The sequence below is a fragment of the Theropithecus gelada genome, chromosome 9 (assembly GCF_003255815.1).
Source record: "Theropithecus gelada isolate Dixy chromosome 9, Tgel_1.0, whole genome shotgun sequence".
Taxonomy (NCBI): domain Eukaryota; kingdom Metazoa; phylum Chordata; class Mammalia; order Primates; family Cercopithecidae; genus Theropithecus; species Theropithecus gelada.
In genome coordinates this window covers 91779626-91798211 of record NC_037677.1, presented here as the reverse complement: position 1 = coordinate 91798211, position 18586 = coordinate 91779626, and the positions used below count along the sequence as shown (strand labels likewise).

The 18586-nt window shown below is 45.1% G+C and overlaps 1 protein-coding gene across 5 annotated transcripts in view; it reads left to right on the top strand.

Annotated features, from left to right (window-relative positions):
* SORBS1 (sorbin and SH3 domain containing 1) overlaps nt 1–18586 on the top strand; it is a 252779-nt gene that overhangs the window by 194646 nt on the left and 39547 nt on the right. For 4 of the 5 annotated variants that reach the window (XM_025396196.1, XM_025396195.1, XM_025396193.1 and 1 more), the window contains 4 exons: nt 1129–1178; nt 11028–11200; nt 13845–13930; nt 17513–17680. In XM_025396196.1, coding sequence (XP_025251981.1) covers nt 1129–1178; nt 11028–11200; nt 13845–13930; nt 17513–17680 — 477 coding nt within the window. The remainder of the gene's footprint in view (nt 1–1128; nt 1179–11027; nt 11201–13844; nt 13931–17512; nt 17681–18586) is intronic. The other variant, XM_025396194.1, reaches the window with a different exon arrangement.

Below are 18586 nucleotides of genomic sequence, written 5' to 3'. Positions count from 1 at the left end.
CCATAAGGGCTGGAGGATGGATGTGGAGGTAAGAGGGGTGTGCTTTCTGAGGAAAAATGGGGGTGGCGTGGGGTACAGTCCTCATCGCGGAGCAGAGGTGCCCTCAGAAATGAAAGCACACAAGCCCACCAGGTTTCAGCAGGCAGGGGGCTAGTGGGTGAGTTTGCCTGTTCTTCCCTGTCATTTCCTTTTCTCTCTTTCACAATCTCTTCCTTTTCTTTCTCTCCTTTCCTTAAATGTCTCTTCTCCAAATAGTTAGTTTTTCTTAAAATGGTCATTATTAGAGATAAGGGCATTATTTAAGGTAGAAGTATCTTTAAAATTAACCTTTGCATTGATTTATTCAACTACTACCTTATTTTTAAAAACAAGCATGTCAAAGCCTTTGCATTTTTCTCTCAAAGACAACAGAAACCCTAAACTACAGAATTATGTTGCTTTTTCTCTGCATGTAGCTCTTGGTTGTTTTCTTCGTTTTGCGTGGTGCCTGGTAATTTTATAAAGCACTCCCTTATTCATGCCAAAATGGTCATTAATAGGGTTGGTGAAATTGCACATCTCCCCATTTCTGCACTCCTAAATTTGCAGGCATACACAAGTTATCTAAATACAGCGTGGTATTTTAAAATACGCTTTTGTACATTCTGGACCTAAAGTGTTGGGTGACCCTCTCTCTGGATGTGGCATTTGGGGTGCATGAAGGGATCTGCAGTGGGCTCAGAGGGGGTCTGAGGGCTGTGGAGAAGCTGATGGAGGATGTGCTGTCCATGTCACTAAAGCATGTTGGCCCACAGTGGGCCATCACCTAGTGACCTGTGACAGAAGATAAGTATGAGCCAGGAGGCCTTCTCCTGACCCACCCAGAGGGCCTTGGCTGCATCCACTGGAAGGCAAAAAATTAGGAAGGCCCACCTGCCCATACAGTCTCCTCCCAGAGAAAGAGCACCACCCTCCACCAGCACCGAAGACCTGTTCCATCCAGCCCCCGTGACTTCCAGAGGTCCTGATCTAAACTAGGAAAAGAAATTGACCTCTCTCTTTTTCCTCTTGACTTGAAACATATGAGTCAAAATAAATCATCTACATTATTATTTTTTCTTCTTTTTTTTCTTTTTTGGACATTTACAGAGCTCAGCCATCAGCCCCACTCCGGAAATTTCTTCAGAGACTCCTGGATAGTAAGTTGCTATTTTATTTTGTTTACATTGCTTACTATGTTAAATGTCAGAAATGGGAAGAGAGAAGCTTATGTTTTGGACCCAAAGTGTGTTTTGTTTGTATCAGCCTAATGGCTCTGAATAATGTACAGTTTGGTGATAAGAAGCGATCTAATAGTAGTCTTCAAATTATTTTTCTTCTGTTCTCTCCTCCTTTTCCAAATTAATTTTGTGATGATTTGTATTACCTTTCATGAACTTTCCCCATTTCGGCATCTTTACCTTTAGAATGGGAGTTTATTTGTCTAAGTTTAGAATCAAAGTTCTTGCCTGGCATGGTGGCTCATGCCTGTAATCTCAGCACTTTGGGAGGTTAAGGCAGGAGGATCACTTGAGCCCAGGAGTTCAAGACTAGCCTGGGCAACATAGACGCTGTCTCTACCAAAAAAAAAAAAAAAAAAAAAAGCTGGGTATGGTGGTATGCACCTGTAGTTCCAGCTACTTAGGAGGCTGAGGCAGGAGGATCATTGAGGCTGCAGTGAGCTGAGATCGTAACACTGCACTCCAGTCTGAGTGAAAGAGGTAGACTGTGTCCCAAAAAAGAAAGAAAAAAAATCTCATTTGCTGGTTCTTGTGGGGAGGTAAGTGACTGAGACAGGCCACATCTGGTGTAAAGACTAGGGGAGGGGGCCACATCTGGTGTAAAGACTGGGGGAGGGGGCCAGGTGCAGTGGCTCACTCCTGTAATCCCAGCATTTTGGGAGGCCGAGGCAAGTGGATCACCTGAGGTCAGGAGTTTGAGACCAGCCTGGCCAACATGGTGAAACCCTGTCTCTACTAAAAATACCAAAATTAGCCAGGCATGGTCCCAGCTACTCAGGAGGCTGAAGCAGGAGAATCACTTGAACCTGGGAGGCGGAAGTTGCAGTGAGCCAAGATCGTGCCACTGCACCCCAGCCTGGGTGACAGAGTGAGACTCCATCTAAAAAAAAAAAAAAAAAAAAGACCAGGGGAGGGAGGTGCCAAGAGGGGGCCGAGAGGGGGCTAATTTACCTGATTCTCACATAGACGGGCATCTGTTTTCCTCTGTCAGTTCTTAGGACTCTGTCTGGATGATGCATGCATACCCCACTCCTTTGTGGGGTGCCACCAGCCTCTTCCCCCTGCCAAACCATCCTGAATCCTATAGTAGGAGGAGAATCCTGTAGCCTTTCTCAGCATTTTGCTATGAAGCTGTTATCCCAGCTGAAAATGTTCAGTGCTACCCTCACCTCCTGTTCTACACGTGTTAAATAGCAAACATTTTAGCTTGTATAGATAAGCCCTCGTGGAGCCTTCCTGTACCCAGGCTCACGTTAGTACCTCTATGGCCCTTACTTCTGTTGCTGTATACCTGAGTTATACTCTTGTATTTTTATAATTGCTAGTGTATTATAAACTCCTCAAGGGCAAGGCCCCAGTCTTCACAGTGCCTGGTGCACCCAATGAATTTAGGAAAGGAGCTTGTTCTGGTAGGAGCTTTTCTTATTTTGTCACCATCACATCTGTGTCTTGTTCTTTGAAATATGACAGTGAGGGGAAGACACCCCTATTACCTATTCTAGTAGGGTTGGATAAATCCACAATGAGCAGAGTTGCTGAGTGTATAAGTTTTTTTTTGACAGATATTGTGGTCTCTGGGACATATCCTACCTACATTGCTGGAGAACGTGCTTTACAGGAAGAGTTTCATTTGAAAGTCAGCAGGGATTTGGGTATTTTGGTGGAAAAATGGAAAAACTTTCATCTTTTTAGGGTAGTGATCAAAAGCTCTAGCTAGATCCATCATGTTAATTTTTCTTCTATAAATATGTATGTTTCATGATTAATATACCCAGGAGCGTAAGAAGAAATTAAGAAGACATATTAAGATAGCAGCTAGAGAAGCACTGCCTTAGGGGACAGTTCCCGCCTTGAAGAGGAATTGGTGTAAAGTCTCTTGCATTCACTGTGGGGTTGGTGACTAAGTCACCAATATGACAGGTGTCAGGGCTCATGTGTAGCATTGGGACCCATGTCCCCCACTCTGGCTCTGCAGCTTGCTCCCTTTTAAAGAGCTTCCAATTGAGCCGGGCCTTCAGCTCTAAAAATGACAATAAGTCACAGGTCCTCTAGGTCCTAGAGATGTGCCTTCAGAGATGAAGCCCACCAGATGACCCTAGGCTACCTGCAGATAAAGGGTGTCCTTAAGGCCACAGCTCCAAGCAAACGCTCCTTGGTCCCCCCAGGCCACCTCTTTATTCTCAGCTTGTCACTTTGGCGGTCCCGACTGCCTGTGTTAACCCTGCTGCCTGCTCTCCTCCTTTACCTCCTCACCTCCATCCCCCAAAACTGCACAAGACAGAAGGGGCTTCATGGGACAGCTAGCTGAGTGAATTCCCTAGCTCTACTGGATCCAAGGCACTAAGCTCTGTATTCTAATAGGAATGTAGATATAGTCCCTTAATAGTTTTGGGACAAAACACACACACACACACAAATAAGGTTAGTAAATGAAAAGGCAAAGTGGCAAATGCTACCACAGGCAGTCGGGAGAAAGGAGCACAGGCGTTGAATAACACCATTTTAACAATTTATCAGGCATTTCCTATGTGCCAGGTCCTGTGCTTGGTATTTTATCTACCTTACCTCATTTAATCTTCTGAACATTCCAAGATGAGGCATTATTTTTAATCCCCATTTTATAGATGAGGAAATAGGCACATCAAAGCAGTGTAATGCGGTAGTTCCTCAGCAGGTTCAGGGCAGAGCCATATCCAGGTTAGGAACAGTGAAGCTCTAGACCAAGGCACTGGGGTTGGCAGTAAACTCTCATGTGCTCCATACTGATTCAAAATTTGGTAATAAGTTAGCAGAAGATATACTAAGGTTTGATGTTTTTGAGCTATTAAAAAACAATTTAGACCTGGCATGGTGGCTCACACTTGTAATCCCAACACTTTGGGAGGCCAGGGTGGGGGGATCACTTGAGGCCAAGAGTTCAAGACCAGTCTGGGCAACATGGCAAAACTTCCTCTTTACAAAAAATACTTTAAAAATTAGCTGGGCTTGGTGGCGCATGCCTGTAGTCCCAGCTACTCGGGAGGCCGAGCTGGAGGATTGCTTGCCCGGGAAGCGGAGGTTGCAGTGAGCCAAGATCGCACCACTGCACTCCAGTCTGAGTGACAGAGTGAGACTCTGTCTCAAGAAGAAACAAAAAACAACCTTAACCCCTGCCAACAATTTAAGAAACTATTTATGACATTGAGTTAGCAGGATTGGAGGGTACTAATGTAAGCTGATTAAAAGAGCAAATTGTTTTCAGACACTCTGAATGTGCATGAAGACATTCAATCTGTTAATTTACCAAGAATTCTTATTTATATCACTGAAAATAGGTCTTCAAAGTCTCTGGTTTTCAGCTCTCATGAAATACTTGGCAGGAATAAATGAGTTTTTTCCTCCTGCTATTCTCCCATTTGGGGATTTTTCAGTAATCGGGCTTGGTTTTCCCCCAGTTTATCCAAATGAGTAAGATTTTCTTATATCTGAAATTGGTGAGGAACCAGCCTAAGTGGGGTGCCTGCCACAAAGGAAAGCTTACAAGTAAATGTTTGCTCAATGAATGGATGGATCTCTAAATCTTAATTAACTGAAATCCAACTTGGTTAGCACTGAGGCAGGCAGCTTGTAAGTTGAACATAGCCGTTTTCACTGGTTGGACAGGAATGATGGGTAGGCAGAAACATTGGCAGGACTTGACCTCAACCCAAAGAATGAAGAAGGAGTAGTCACAGGTGGCCCAGGTTCACGGTTTTGTGGCAACTGGAGAAGTGATGGCGTTGTTTTAAGTCCACTTTAATATCTTGGACAGACTTCAGTTGAGAATTTTATTAATTAACCCTGATTACATATGATAATATTAAAAGAACTGGGAACAGTGAGGAATTCACCCATAGTCCCAATATCCTAATACAACTACAAGTCCTTGCCTTCTATATATATATTTTTTATAGTTAACATCACAGTGTGTGTCCAGTTTTGTACTTTATTTTCCTAGCATTTCAGATCTATAAATCAGTAGTCTTAACTACTCATTATTTTCATTTCAATGTATTTCAGCATTAACTTCTTTGCCTAACCAAAGAGCTTTACTCTATTTGACCAGCAGGTGGCACTCAAGAACAAGCAGTTCTTCTCTATATGGTGATGGTAGACTAGCAAACGCTTTTTCCCTTTAATCTGATTTGAGAACAAAACACAGATCATAACCTGAAGAACTGTATGAAACAGCAGAGGTCCTCCTCGTCTTTACAAATGTGTCAGAAATCTGTATGCATGTAGGCATTTAATTTAATAGAATCATTTATTCCACTAATGTTTATTGAACAACCACGCAAGGCACCAGACATGCAAAGATTAAGAAGATAAACTTCCTGCCCTCAAGGGGTTCCAGGTGTAATAGGGGAGACAGATTTGTAAATAACCAGAGTCCAGTGGGGTAAATGCAATGATGGGGCCCAGGAGGGAGGAGTGAGCACCTATTGTTTTGTGGAGGGAGAAAGGTTAAACTTTATAGAGAAGCTGCAAATAAAATGTGAATAACAATATCATCATAAATATAATGTTTTTCATGCAGTACAAAAGACTATAAAATGAAACTTCTAGAGGATTATCTAGACTCCCTCCTGCAAAGCCACAGTTAACAACAGTTAGGTTTTTTCTTCTTCTTCTTCTTGAAATAAGTAAATAATTTTGAATGGTTAATGTAAGCTTTGTGAGGCTGGAACTTTGTGTCTGTTCTGTTGCCTGTTTATGCTCAGTAAATATTTGTTGACCAAATAAATGAGCAGTAGAATGACATGATGAGATCTTTTCTAGACAGAGATGACTGGAGGGCGTCAGGGCTGGAGACTCGGGGAGCAATGTGTGTTTGTTGTACAGTTGTAGGTGAGTGATGATAAGGCGGGAGGTGGAGGGCAAAGGGATTAATGTGAGCTGGGTCCAGGACAGGGAAGAAGCAGGACTTGATAACTGATTAGGCTTAAGGAGCAAGGAGAGGGAGAAGGGGACCGATTTCCTGAGCTTTCTGGGTTGGGCGATGGATGATGGTTTGGGACATGTTGAGTTTAAGATACCTGAGAAACATTCAGATGGATGTCTAGAAGGCGGTTGAATGTATGTGTCTAGAGCTCAAAAGAAGTGTCTGTGTACATAACGGATTTGCAGGTGGATTTTTGTACAATCTCCCCATGCCTATTAGTTTTGCAAGTGAAAGAAATTGAGGCCAAGAGAAACAGACTGTTTGCAAGTTTTTCAACAAGAATGGGTTTGCCTCCACTGATCCACATTCCTTGCTGGAGTCAGGTGGGAATCCCAGTCTCCAGGACTCTGTCCACTGCCTCCAGAGCCTGCCCAGTAGCACAATTGGAAATAGTTGGCCCTAGGATAATTGCTCTGTTCTCTCACTTTATTCTTTCAGCGAGTGTGTTTTTGTTGAATCCCCTTGAAACTCAGCAGCCAGCTCTGCATCTTAGCCAGAGGCTGAATTCTCTGTGCTAGCTCTTCTTGCGTGCTCTTCCTGAACCAAAATCTGGCTTAATCAAGGCTGCTCAGAGCTGAGCTTCTGAACTTAACTTGTTTGGTTAAGTACTCAGCTGCTATTCCTAATTGGGCCTTTCTCAACCAGCTGAGGGGATAAGGCGGCTTCTCTCATCATCTCTGGTACACTTGAACAGAGCAAGTACTCTGTGACCTTGGGCAAATGACTTTGACACTCTGGTCTTCAGTTTCCCCTTTTGTACAGTGAAACAAATGATCTCTCTTCAACATTAGAAGAGCTGATGGACATGATACACTTAAAAACATTGTTGTGGCTGGGCACGGTGGCTCACACCTGTAATCCCAGCACTTTAGGAGGCCAAGGTGGGTGGATCATGAGGTCAGGAGCTCAAGACCAGCCTGGCCAACATAATGAAACCCCGTCTCTACTAAAAATACCAAAAAAAAAAAAAAAAAAAAAATTAGCCAGGTGTGGTGACAGGCGCCTGTAGTCCCAGCTACTTGGGAGGCTGAGGCAGGAGAATCACTTGAACCCGGAAGGCAGAGGTTGCAGTGAGCCGAGATCACGCTACTGCACTCCAGCCTGGGCGACACAGCATTGTTGTAGAGCTCTTAGGTATTGTTTTTAAATGAGGAGTGCCTTGGTTTCAAAATGTTGCACATCTGGAAAAAGCATGTTTTGTTAGCTTTGGTATCAGAAAAACAATTGGCTGTGGCAAATCCATTCTGAGAGATTTCCTGAGTGCTGGTTTATCGTTCTGGTAGGAAGCAGGGAAAAATGGTGATAATGGGTGGAATAAGGCCAGAGAGTGAGGTGGCTGAGGGGTTGCAGTAGGGTGAGATCTGACCATTGGTGAAGTAGAGCAGAGGTATGAGGTCAGGCAGCCAGTTATGGCCAAGAGTCACGACAGAACAAAGTTATTAGGAACTTAGGAAGATGACTTAGAAGTTCTGGCCAGGCCAGGTGTGGTGGCTCACTCCTGTAATCCCAGCACTTTGGGAAGTTGAGGTGGGTGGATCACCTGAGGTTAGGAGTTCGAGACCAGCCTGACCAACATGGCGAAACCCCGTCTCTACTAAAAATACGAAAATTAGCCGGGCGTGGTGGCGCACGCCTGTAGTCCCAGCTACTCGGGAGGCTGAGGCAGGAGAATCACTTGAACCCGGGAGGCAGAGGTTGCAGTGAGCCAAGATGGTGCAACTGCACTCCAGCCTGGGCGACAGAGTGAGACTCTGTCTCAAAAAAAAAAGTTCTGGCCAAAGCTGAGGCAATTCAAAGGATAGCAGGCACAGCAGAATGGAAGCTGTTGTCAGTCACTCTGTTAAAAGAAAAACTTTAGACAAATTAAATTTAGCAGATTTATTTAAGGTATAGAAGGATTTATGTTCCAGCAGCCCTCAGAACCAGGGGCAGTTCAGAGAGCTTCACCCAGCAACATGGGCAGGCAGCATTTATAAACAACAAAAGACAGTGAGTACAGCTACAGCTGGATTGGTTGCAGCTCCACAGTTGCCTGTTTGGGCATTTATATAGACATGGGCTGATCAGTTGGTAGCCTGGGATTGGCTGAAGCTTGGCTGCTGTGATTGGCTGAGGCTCAGCTACTTGTTATAAGAGCATACTTTTAGATTGTAGTTTGTTTACATAGTTAGGTTGCAGAAGAATAGGAACTCAAAGTATGGAGGCAGCCTCAAGCCCATTTTAGTTTACTGCTCTCCAATGCTGAAGGAGGTGTGGTAGCCCCAAACCAGGGTGGGCGGGGCTTCAGACACCGTACCTTCAAAAGAGACCTCAGTCACCACAACTGTTGGTCAGCAAGGATAAAGGACATCTATTCATGGATGTTTTTGCTGTTGGGGTTATACAAAAAGAGGAAACATAGCATTAAACTGAAGGGCAAAATCAGAAAATGCAACCAAAGGGAAGAGGGTGGATAATGAATAGGAAATTTAGAAAAGGGACATATTTATTTTTAATTAGGAAATTCAAAATTATAAGCCAGTTTAAATCAACTCACATTTATTTAAATTGGCATATGGTGCCGCAGCCTTGCAAGCTACCCTCGGGTTCTTCCAACTCCTCTAAGTAAAGAGGAAAAGCATTTGACCCCCACATCTAGGCCAGAGTGAATGAAGAGGGCCCTGGGGGAGCTCTGACCCCCATCCTTTGCAGTCCCTTGAAATAGGGTGGGTAAAGCCCTAAGCCCGAGGTGGGTACAAGGTGAGGCTCAGTAAGTGGCAGCTCTGTGAGGGGATTACCAGTGCCAGAAGCAATAGTATTGCTCAGGGGACTTTATTATTCTAAGGTGGAGATGTTGTGGTATCTACCAGAGTCCCCACCTCTTTTCCGTTTCTGACTCCTGCATCTGGTGCCACTCATCTTAGGGGTGTATATATGGTGAGTAACACTCAGCAGTGATGGTGTACAGGGAGCTGGAGCATCCCTCAGCTCCCCTCTGGTTCCCGTAGTGTGCAAGCCACTGCCTTCTTAGTTGTAGGGAAATGTTGTATCTATCAATAAAACAGGAGCTGAAGGTTGGGCACAGTGGCTCATGCCTGTAATCCCAGCACTTTCGGAGGGCAAGGTGGGAGGATCACTTGAGGCTAGGAGTTCAAGACCAGCCTGGGCAACATAGCGAGACCCTGTCCCTACAAAAAAATAAATTAATAAGCAGTGAAATAAAACAGGAGCTGAGAGAGAATATTATCTGTGTAGTACTCAATGGCCTGGTTCAAGTTCCAGCCCTGCCATCCTGCTAACCTGCCTAGTTTGATACGTTACTGAATCTCTCAGTGCCATGTTTCCTCATCTGAAAAATGGCAGAAGTAGGATTGTTAGGATTGAAGTGAGAATGACCAATAGGCACAGTGCCTGCCATGTAGGATGCTCACCAAGAGGCGTGTAGAGTTGTTTTTGCTGTCATTATCAGTGATCATGGGGACTCAGAGGCTGCAGTTATGCACAGAAAGAAAGGCCAGTTTCCCAAAATGTAAAAGCATCACATTATTCATCATTGCTGGATGAGTAGAGGGAAATATAGCTGGACAGATGTGTGATCGAGCAGTCACAGTTTGTGGCCCCTGTAGAAGCTAGGTGGCGGGAATATGGGTGTTCACTCTGTAATTCTTTAAGCTGTTCTATATGTTAGTTGATGTTCACAATGAAACAGAGGGATGAAGGAATTCCACCTAGCAATGGGTCTTCAGAGCTGAAAAATCTATTTTGATACCAGTAACCTGAGTTCGGTAGGAATAAAAGAAGCCCAGCAGAAGCCTATGTGGTTCTACGGGACAGGAGTCATTCACTTAACTGAGAAATATGTGTGTGTGTGTGTGTGTGTGTGTGTGTGTGTGTGTGTGTGTATGCGTGTATGCACGTGCATGTCTGTGCATGTACGTATCTGTTTGTGAGCGTGGGTGTGTGTGAATGACAGTGTGTTAGTGGCAGGCATAGAAAAGTGGGATTAGGAGAAGGGAGGGACTCGGTGAGTAAGTACCCTTAATTTTTTTTTTTCTGTGCCTCACCTCATTCCAAAAGGAATTTGTGGTAACTTGCAGAAATACCTTGATTTTAACAAGATAAAAATAAATGGAGGCTATAAATGAGCAATCATTTATGCTCATACTGCATGTCATGTCATAATCTTCTGAACACAAACTTTGAAAGAAGTGAGTGCAAATGTGGCCGTGACACTAAGAGCCCATAGAATCCCAGGTTCCAATTTCACTTGGTCACTGATTTTCCTGGATACCCAAGACAGTTGGGCCTCCCCCTTTCATTGATGATTTTAATATTCCAAATGCTTACGTAGAATAACCCAGAAAAATAATCCAGGTAGTGGACTTGGAGTAGCTGGCACTGCCTGGCTACATGACAGAGGCACCACTCATGCCCTCGACTGCACCATCTTGCGTGCAGTCATTGGGTCCTCCTGCACTCCCCTGTGTGTGATCTTCCCCCTGTTCTTCCCTATCCTTCCTCCAACCCTTCTTCCCCAGGCGGCGTTCCACAGAATTTTTCTTTTAAAGCGCAAATGCAGCCTTTTCAGTTAGAGAACTTTGCTATTTGGGCAAGATTCCTGAGCATTCGGGGCTCCATGGGCCTGTCTGTAGAAATGTGTGTCTAAAAAGAGCACTCTTTAGAAAGGACAGTTGTTGATTAGGATGCCGGCTGTATTTCTTGTCCTCAGCAGGTAATGTGCTGTTTGAAAAATGTTAAAAGCACTAACTCCTATTCTTATCTTTATTTTTTCCCTTTTCTCTCTTTCTTTCAAAATTACCTGTTCATAGTATATATTCTTCCAACTTCCATGCAGTGAAGAGGGAATCAGATGGGGCTCCTGGGGATCTCACTAGCTTGGAGAACGAGAGACAAATTTATAAAAGTGTCTTGGAAGGTGGCGACATCCCTCTTCAGGGCCTGAGTGGGCTCAAGCGACCATCCAGCTCGGCTTCCACTAAAGGTAATTAACTGGGTGAAGCCTGCAAGGCCTCCATCTCCCATCCACCTCCATTCACTGAGCGTCGGCCGTGGTGAACCTCCAGCAATGGGGATTAGTCGTGCCTTGTTCAGACCCACATCCAGGCCTCAGAGCCCTCTTAAATTCCCTCCCCTATTTTCTTACCGGCCATTTTTCTTTCTGGTTTTAATAGTTTCTGTTCCTTTGACCCCCCCCAACCTTGCTCTCCTTGAAGATTTCTCTCTCTCTCTTTCTCTCTCTCATTCTAATTATCTTTTCTTAGAAATTAGCTGAGCTTTAGTCATTCCTAACTCTAGCAGGGTAGGCATTTTTTGTTGTTGCATCCTTGCACCTGCTTTGCAGCACAGATTATTTTGCTTCCGGACATCGACTGGAAATTTTTTAAAAGCCCTTATGACAAATGAGCATGTTACCTTTCCTTTTTCTTTTTAGCAGCTTTCAGCTTTAACCTAATGGGTCTATTTATTTTATTCTGCATGCTTACCAGTGGATCGTAAAGGTGGGAATGCTCACATGATTTCTTCATCTTCAGTCCATAGCCGAACGTTTAACACTAGCAATGCGTTAGGCCCTGTGTGTAAGCACAAGAAGCCCCTGTCAGCTGCGAAAGCCTGCATTTCGGAAATCCTTCCTTCCAAATTCAAACCCAGGCTCTCGGCTCCCAGCACTCTTTTGCAGGAACAGAAGAGTATCCTCTTGCCCTCAGAGAAGGCTCAAAGCTGTGAGAACCTTTGTGTTTCCGGTTCTTTGAATGATTCCAAAAGAGGCCTCCCCCTCCAAGTGGGAGGGAGCATTGAGAACCTGCTCATGCGCTCCCGACGGGATTATGACAGCAAGTCGAGCAGTACCATGAGCCTCCAGGAGTACAGCACCAGCGGCAGGAGGCCCTGCCCTCTCTCAAGAAAGGCTGGGATGCAGTTCACGATGCTTTATCGGGACATGCACCAGATCAACCGAGCTGGCCTCTTCCTGGGCTCCATCTCCTCCTCCTCGAGTGTGCGGGATCTTGCCTCCCACTTTGAAAAGAGTAGCCTGGCATTGTCCAGGGGTGAGCTGGGCCCCAGCCAGGAGGGCTCGGAACACATCCCCAAGCACACCGTCTCTTCCCGCATCACCGCTTTTGAGCAGCTGATTCAGCGGTCCCGTTCCATGCCATCCCTGGACCTGTCCGGCAGGCTGAGCAAGTCTCCCACACCTGTGCTGTCCCGGGGCAACCTGACCTCAGCCCGCTCGGCCGAGTCCCTCCTTGAGTCAACCAAGCTCCGTCCCAAGGAGATGGATGGGATGAACTCCAGTGGGGTCTATGCCTCCCCAACATGTAGCAATATGGCGCACCATGCCTTGAGCTTCCGGGGCCTTGTGCCTTCTGAGCCCCTCTCCACCTGCTCTGATGACCTGGACCGCTGTTCAAATATCTCCACTGACAGCAGAGAAGGCAGTAGCAGCAGCGTTCACGGAGATTTCCCCAAACATCGCCTCAACAAGTGCAAGGGCACCTGCCCGGCCTCATACACTCGCTTCACCACCATCCGGAAGCATGAGCAGCAGCAGACCTCTAGACAGCCCGAGTGGCGCCTGGATTCCAGAGGGGACAAGAGCACCCTCCTCAGGAACATCTACCTAATGAGCCCCCTTCCTTTCCGGCTGAAAAAGCCCCTCCACCACCACCCCAGACAACCTTCTCCTGGTGACTCCTCAGGCCTCCTGGTAGGCCAGAAGCCAGACCTCCCCAGTCAGCCCCATCAAGACCAGCCCCCTTCTGGGGGGAAGCCCGTGGTTCCCACACGCCTGTCTTCCCGACACACCATGGCCAGGCTTAGCCGCAGCTCAGAGCCCTCTCAGGAGAGACCCACGGCCCTGGAGGACTACCCAAGGGCCATTAATAATGGAAACTCCGTGCCATACTCAGACCACAGCCTGGACAGGAACAACAACCCACAAAGTGAACTGGCACCATCCCGCGGAGGTGGCATTTTGTGTGTTTGCCTAGTCTCACCTGCCCGTCCCTCCACTTTGCTTGCATTATCCCTTCCTCCTCTGTGCCCTTGGTGCTCATTTTCTGGTCTGTCCTTTGTTTTCTGTTTGTTTTGCTTGGCAATTAATCATGGCTCATAGTGGCTGCACTTCTTTAAAAACAAAGCCCCCATGTCATTTAGACTAACCACCAAACTGTGTTTCGAAAGAAAAATTGGCCGTTTAGCTCAACTGAGAAATGTGTTCATTTGAACTCCTGAACCCCTTGCTGTTTGTACCAAACCCCAACATATCCCGTGGTTTTTTGAGAGGCAGCCTCTCTCAATGGCCCTATATGTGTGTGAGTGTGTGCCTTGTCCCTATAAGGTCCTGCACGCCTCTTTGTAGGGACACTTTACAAAGAAAGTTCTCTCATTTTGCTCACCTTTTGCCTTCTGAGTAGTTTTCTTTGCATTAAAGTAGTTCACAAATAAATCCAAAAAATGGGGCAGGGGGTGGAATTTTTTTTTTCCTTCAGAATTCGACCATTGATCATTGATCAAGAATGACTTTAAAATTTTGATATTTATAATAGATGAAAGGTGAACTATTTTCCCAAGCTGGTTTCCAGCGAAATCTTTGCCTGTTTTAACTCTACTTTATTGTTTTAAAGATTCAGAATCGCCAAGACATTTTATACCAGCTGATTACTTGGAATCCACAGAAGAATTTATTCGAAGACGTCATGATGATAAAGAGGTAAATCCCATCTTTTAAATCTCTTAGCTTTTGCTTGGAAAAATGTATGAAGAAAATAAAGATTCTAGACATCTGTCAGAGAGGTGACATGGTCTAGCAATTGGAGACAAAAATTGAGGCTTTCACAAGTGATTTTTTTTATATGACATTGAGCCTATGTCATATAAAAAAAAATCACTTGTGAAAGCCTCAATTTTTGTTGACTTTTTTTTTTTTTTTTTTTTGGTCGACTTTTCCAAAAAGTAGGACTGATTTCCCCACAGGCACTAGGTTATAAATGGCAAGTCCAGCCAGCACTGCTGCATGGGAGATACGGAAAGAGATTGTCCACTGCAGTACTTAATGCTCTGTAATCTGGGAACCAGAGTTTGCTCTTTCATCCCCCCTCAACCCCACGCTTGATAATCCCTAAGGAAATCCGCCTGCGTATTTCTCCAATACTGCCCACCCCTCTGTTGGCACAAAGCATTGTTCAAATTGAGAAGGATGCAATAGGAGAAAGGAAAATGAAAAATAGTAATGACCTTGATACATTTTATAAAACAATTTGAGGAAGTTGCCTATAACTCTGTTGCCTTCAATTCAGAAGAAGGCAGATACACCAAGAAATACTGGAAAACCCCAGCCAAGAACTTCAAAATGTGGATATTTTCTTGTAGCTACTGAAATGCCTGTCCTGCCATGGGGTGACTGGCAGGGCCTGGGAAAGAGCCCCTTTTCTCGGGGATTTGGGAAGAGGTGATTCTTTGTATCAGTCAAATGGGCAAAATCACAAGCTTCTGCTGGGATAAAGCATTGTGATGATACATGCTTTTTGGGCCTCACATCCCCAAGAAAAAGAGTCCTAGAGATTAAACAAGCTCCCGAGCCCATATTCCTGAAATGAATTAAGAGATGGAAAAATCACATTGACCTGGTAGGAGTGGGGGAGGGAGTGCATGTGTACACAACTCTGTCCCATTCACGTTCAAGTCTGAAGCCCTTTTTCTCTGTTGTTATGCCTTGTTGAGTAGTTCCAGAGTTTAGGTGGGGTTTCCTGAAGGATTTAGGATAAGGCTGACTTGGGGACAAGTGGGATGATGATCATTATTGCCACCAGATGGCGAAACAAAAGACAAAAATAAAAGCCCCATGGCCAGGCGCAGTAGCTCATGCCTGTAATCCCAGCACTTTGGGAGGCCAAGGCAGATGGATCACTTGGGCAGGAGTTTGAGACCATCCTGGCTAAAACGTTGAAACCCCATCTCCACTAAAAAAATACAAAAAAATTAGCCGGGCATGGTGGCGGGCGCCTGTAATCCTAGCTACTCGGGAGGCTGAGGCAGGAGAATCGCTTGAACCCAGGAGGCGCAGGTTGCAGTGAGCTGAGATCGCGCCACTGGGCACCAGCCCAGGCGACAGTGCGAGACTCCGTCTCAACAAAAAAAAAAAGAAAGAAAGAAAGTTAAACCGCTGTACCTCTCCCCATCTCCGGGCACAATTGAACAGTATTCAGTAAGGAACTTGCACCTGTCCATGGAAAGAAACAAGATAAAGCATCTGATGTACAGTTATTATTGTAATAACTCACTAATGATGAGTATCCATCAAGCCATAGAGCAGATTCATTTCTATAGCTCTTTGTTAAATATTTCCTGCCACAAGATACAAGATTCCCATGTATGTAGGCCGGGGCTGCTATGATGAAGGAAGATGAAATTCCATGTTAGTAATATAAGCCCTAGTCTCTGACCTAGAAGGTTCTATGGGACAATTCTTGCCTACCACATGGGAGCTGTAGTTTATCTAGTGGCTTAGCAATGGATATATTAGAAGTTACATAAGAAGGTGAGCAGTTGTCTCCTGAATAACACTGGCTCATAGATCCTTAAAAGTTTTGTGTCTTTATCCATGGTTTTTGGCTTATATGGTTAAACTACAGTGCTGAGGGACTTACTAAGGTCAGATTAAAGTACTGGATTGGGAGCTTTGACCCATTTGATATCCACTTCCACTGATTATGTTTAACTCCAGCCAGAACACAAGGGGCCGTGAGTAAGAACTGTGGCAGTCTCAAGCATCACTCCATTCCCATGGCTACAGAAGCAGCTCACACTTCCCAGCTCATGGGATGTCAGTCAGGCCCTCCCCATTGCAAATGCTTTATCATTAACATGGATTTTCAGAAAATGAGAACATATCAGACTTGACAGGAACATTAGTGGTCATGTAGCCAAGCCCCTGGTTTAGTCCAGGAAAGGACCACAGCAAGGTAGTAGCTTGCCCAGGGCTGCATAGTAAGTTAACCTATACCAATAGCAGAGCTAGAAACCAGGGCTCCAGATGCCTGGACCAGCACTCTTTCTAGCACTGGGCTTCTCAGAGGACTTTCTCATGTCTTTTCTCATTTATCTTTACAACTTACTTGAGTACTGGAAATCCCACAGCCATTTGATGAGTTGTCACCTTGTTATTTGTAGTCTCTGGAGAATCGGCCCACCCTCCTTTGGGGTTGCGTGTCACATGAGGCATTTAATTGCCTGCTGGAAGAAGCCTACTGTTTTCCAATGCTAAGAATCAGTTCTAATTCATGCTTTCCTATAAGGAAAGTTAATCCCAGGAAAGTAAGATTGTCTAGTATCAGAAAACACATTTAAAATTCTGTTCCATGGGGTCATTTTAATAGGCATTGAGGGCATTTGGTAAAAAGCAACATTGTTTGATTTTTCAGAGAAGCCTTTAAAAATAGAAATAGATGACTTTTTCCTTACTCTAAGAGAGAATATTTCTTTTAATCTCAGGTACCATTATTCTTAGGGTTTTTTTCTTTATATTTATATTCTTTGTCATTCCCTTTAACTCAGCTTCATTTCACCCAGTGAAGAAATCATTCAGTAAGAAAGCAACTGATGCTCTCTGTCGGCCACATAATTAGCCTGTGGTGTATATCCTGAGGCCTTCTAAAAACTGTGCCTAGGGGAAGACTTGGCTGTCTAGAAGGGGCTTCATCTTTTCTAAAATGGGCTGCTCCACTCTGTCAAGAGCATATTAGAGTAATAGATACAGGAATCACAAAAACGACCTGGTGCCATAGACTTCACTAGCAAAAGCCTATAGCAGGTTTAATAGGCCTGAGATGGGCAGGAGGAACTGTCCATCCCTGGTCCTGCCAGGGGAATATGCTGTGGGAATATATCCTTGCCTAAAAACAGGGTAGAGATGGCACTTCCAGCCTCCTGCTGCCAGCCCAGCATGGTTGGGAATGCCCTGGATGTGCCCCTGGCTCACCTGGCCTTTTGCTGCCTGGAGCAGGAGGCTTTGGACTGCGCCGGGGGTAGGTAGTTTGCCAGACAGTGTAATCATGTGGAATCATCCTTCCCCTATCCTGGCTTTCCCAGTGAAGTGCTGCCTCCTTTCTATAGTGTTCGGAGGGTAGTTACGATGGGAGTGTAGTAGCTGTGGCTCTAAGGCCCTTGTGACAGCTGACCCTTAAAGCCTCTGCCCCGTTCACCCAGCACCGCCTTCCCTAATTACTTTTGTTGGCAGTTTTCTAATACGCTGAAACAGATGATTCACTGCCCATTTTATGCAATTTTATGGCAGAAACTTTTAGCGGACCAGAGACGACTTAAGCGCGAGCAAGAAGAGGCTGATATTGCAGCTCGACGCCACACAGGCGTCATTCCGACGCACCATCAGTTTATCACTAATGAGCGCTTTGGGGACCTCCTCAATATAGACGATACCGCCAAAAGGAAATCTGGGTCAGAGGTCTGTTTTGGTCACCTCAATCTGCTGCTTGAACCAAAGCAATATTTGCCTATTTGCCTCCCCTCAGCATTGCCCTTTGTAGGCCAATTTAGTTCTCCAAACAGCATTTGTCATCCTGGCCTCCCTTAGGCTTGCTTTGGCTTCTTGTGGCTGGTAAATAGACATGACCTCATTATGTCCTGTGCTCTGTATGTTCAAGCATGCCTGGCTGGGGGACCGGGGTCTGCTGGCACATGCCCCTGTTGCATGCCTTAGAGCATTGGCTGCCTTCGTGAGTCCAGCCCTCCACATCCTGCATTTTATCATGCTACTGTGTTGCCTGTGCGTTCTGCTTAGAAACCTGATACCTGAGTCCATATGCATTGGTAGCTATGGTGTGGACAGTTACACAATTCTTCTTTGAAGAGATGGTTAATGAAACTTTACAAAAGTTAGCTTAACAATACTTTGTACCATTTACAAAGGCCTCCAAATTTAGTGCCATTAATTTTGAAATAGAGAACAATGCTGCTGCTCACATGTAGGTGGATGAACTGTGTGAAGCGTTCAGTAGTGCTGCAGTAGTGCGCCTCACTGAAGAATTTTGAAACCCAAAGACTTTCGCAGTTAGGATAAACCCACAGAGGGTAAGAGAGTTCTCCAAGGGACGTTTCATTTGTTCTTTTAGTTTTGACATTTCCAAGCCTAGGCTATGAAAGCTTAATATTATAAAAGGAAAGAGAAGAACAAACTTTGAAGTGATTTTTATCCAGATCTTGGCCTCCTACACTAAGGTCAACATGTTGAAATTCTCATGCTAGCCAAATACTGGATCTTGCGTAAGAGTTTATGCTTTGCCATGTAACCCTTAAGTAGCCCCACTGAAGATGATCTTTTTTAGGGGAAATGGGCGTATCTGGGATTTGG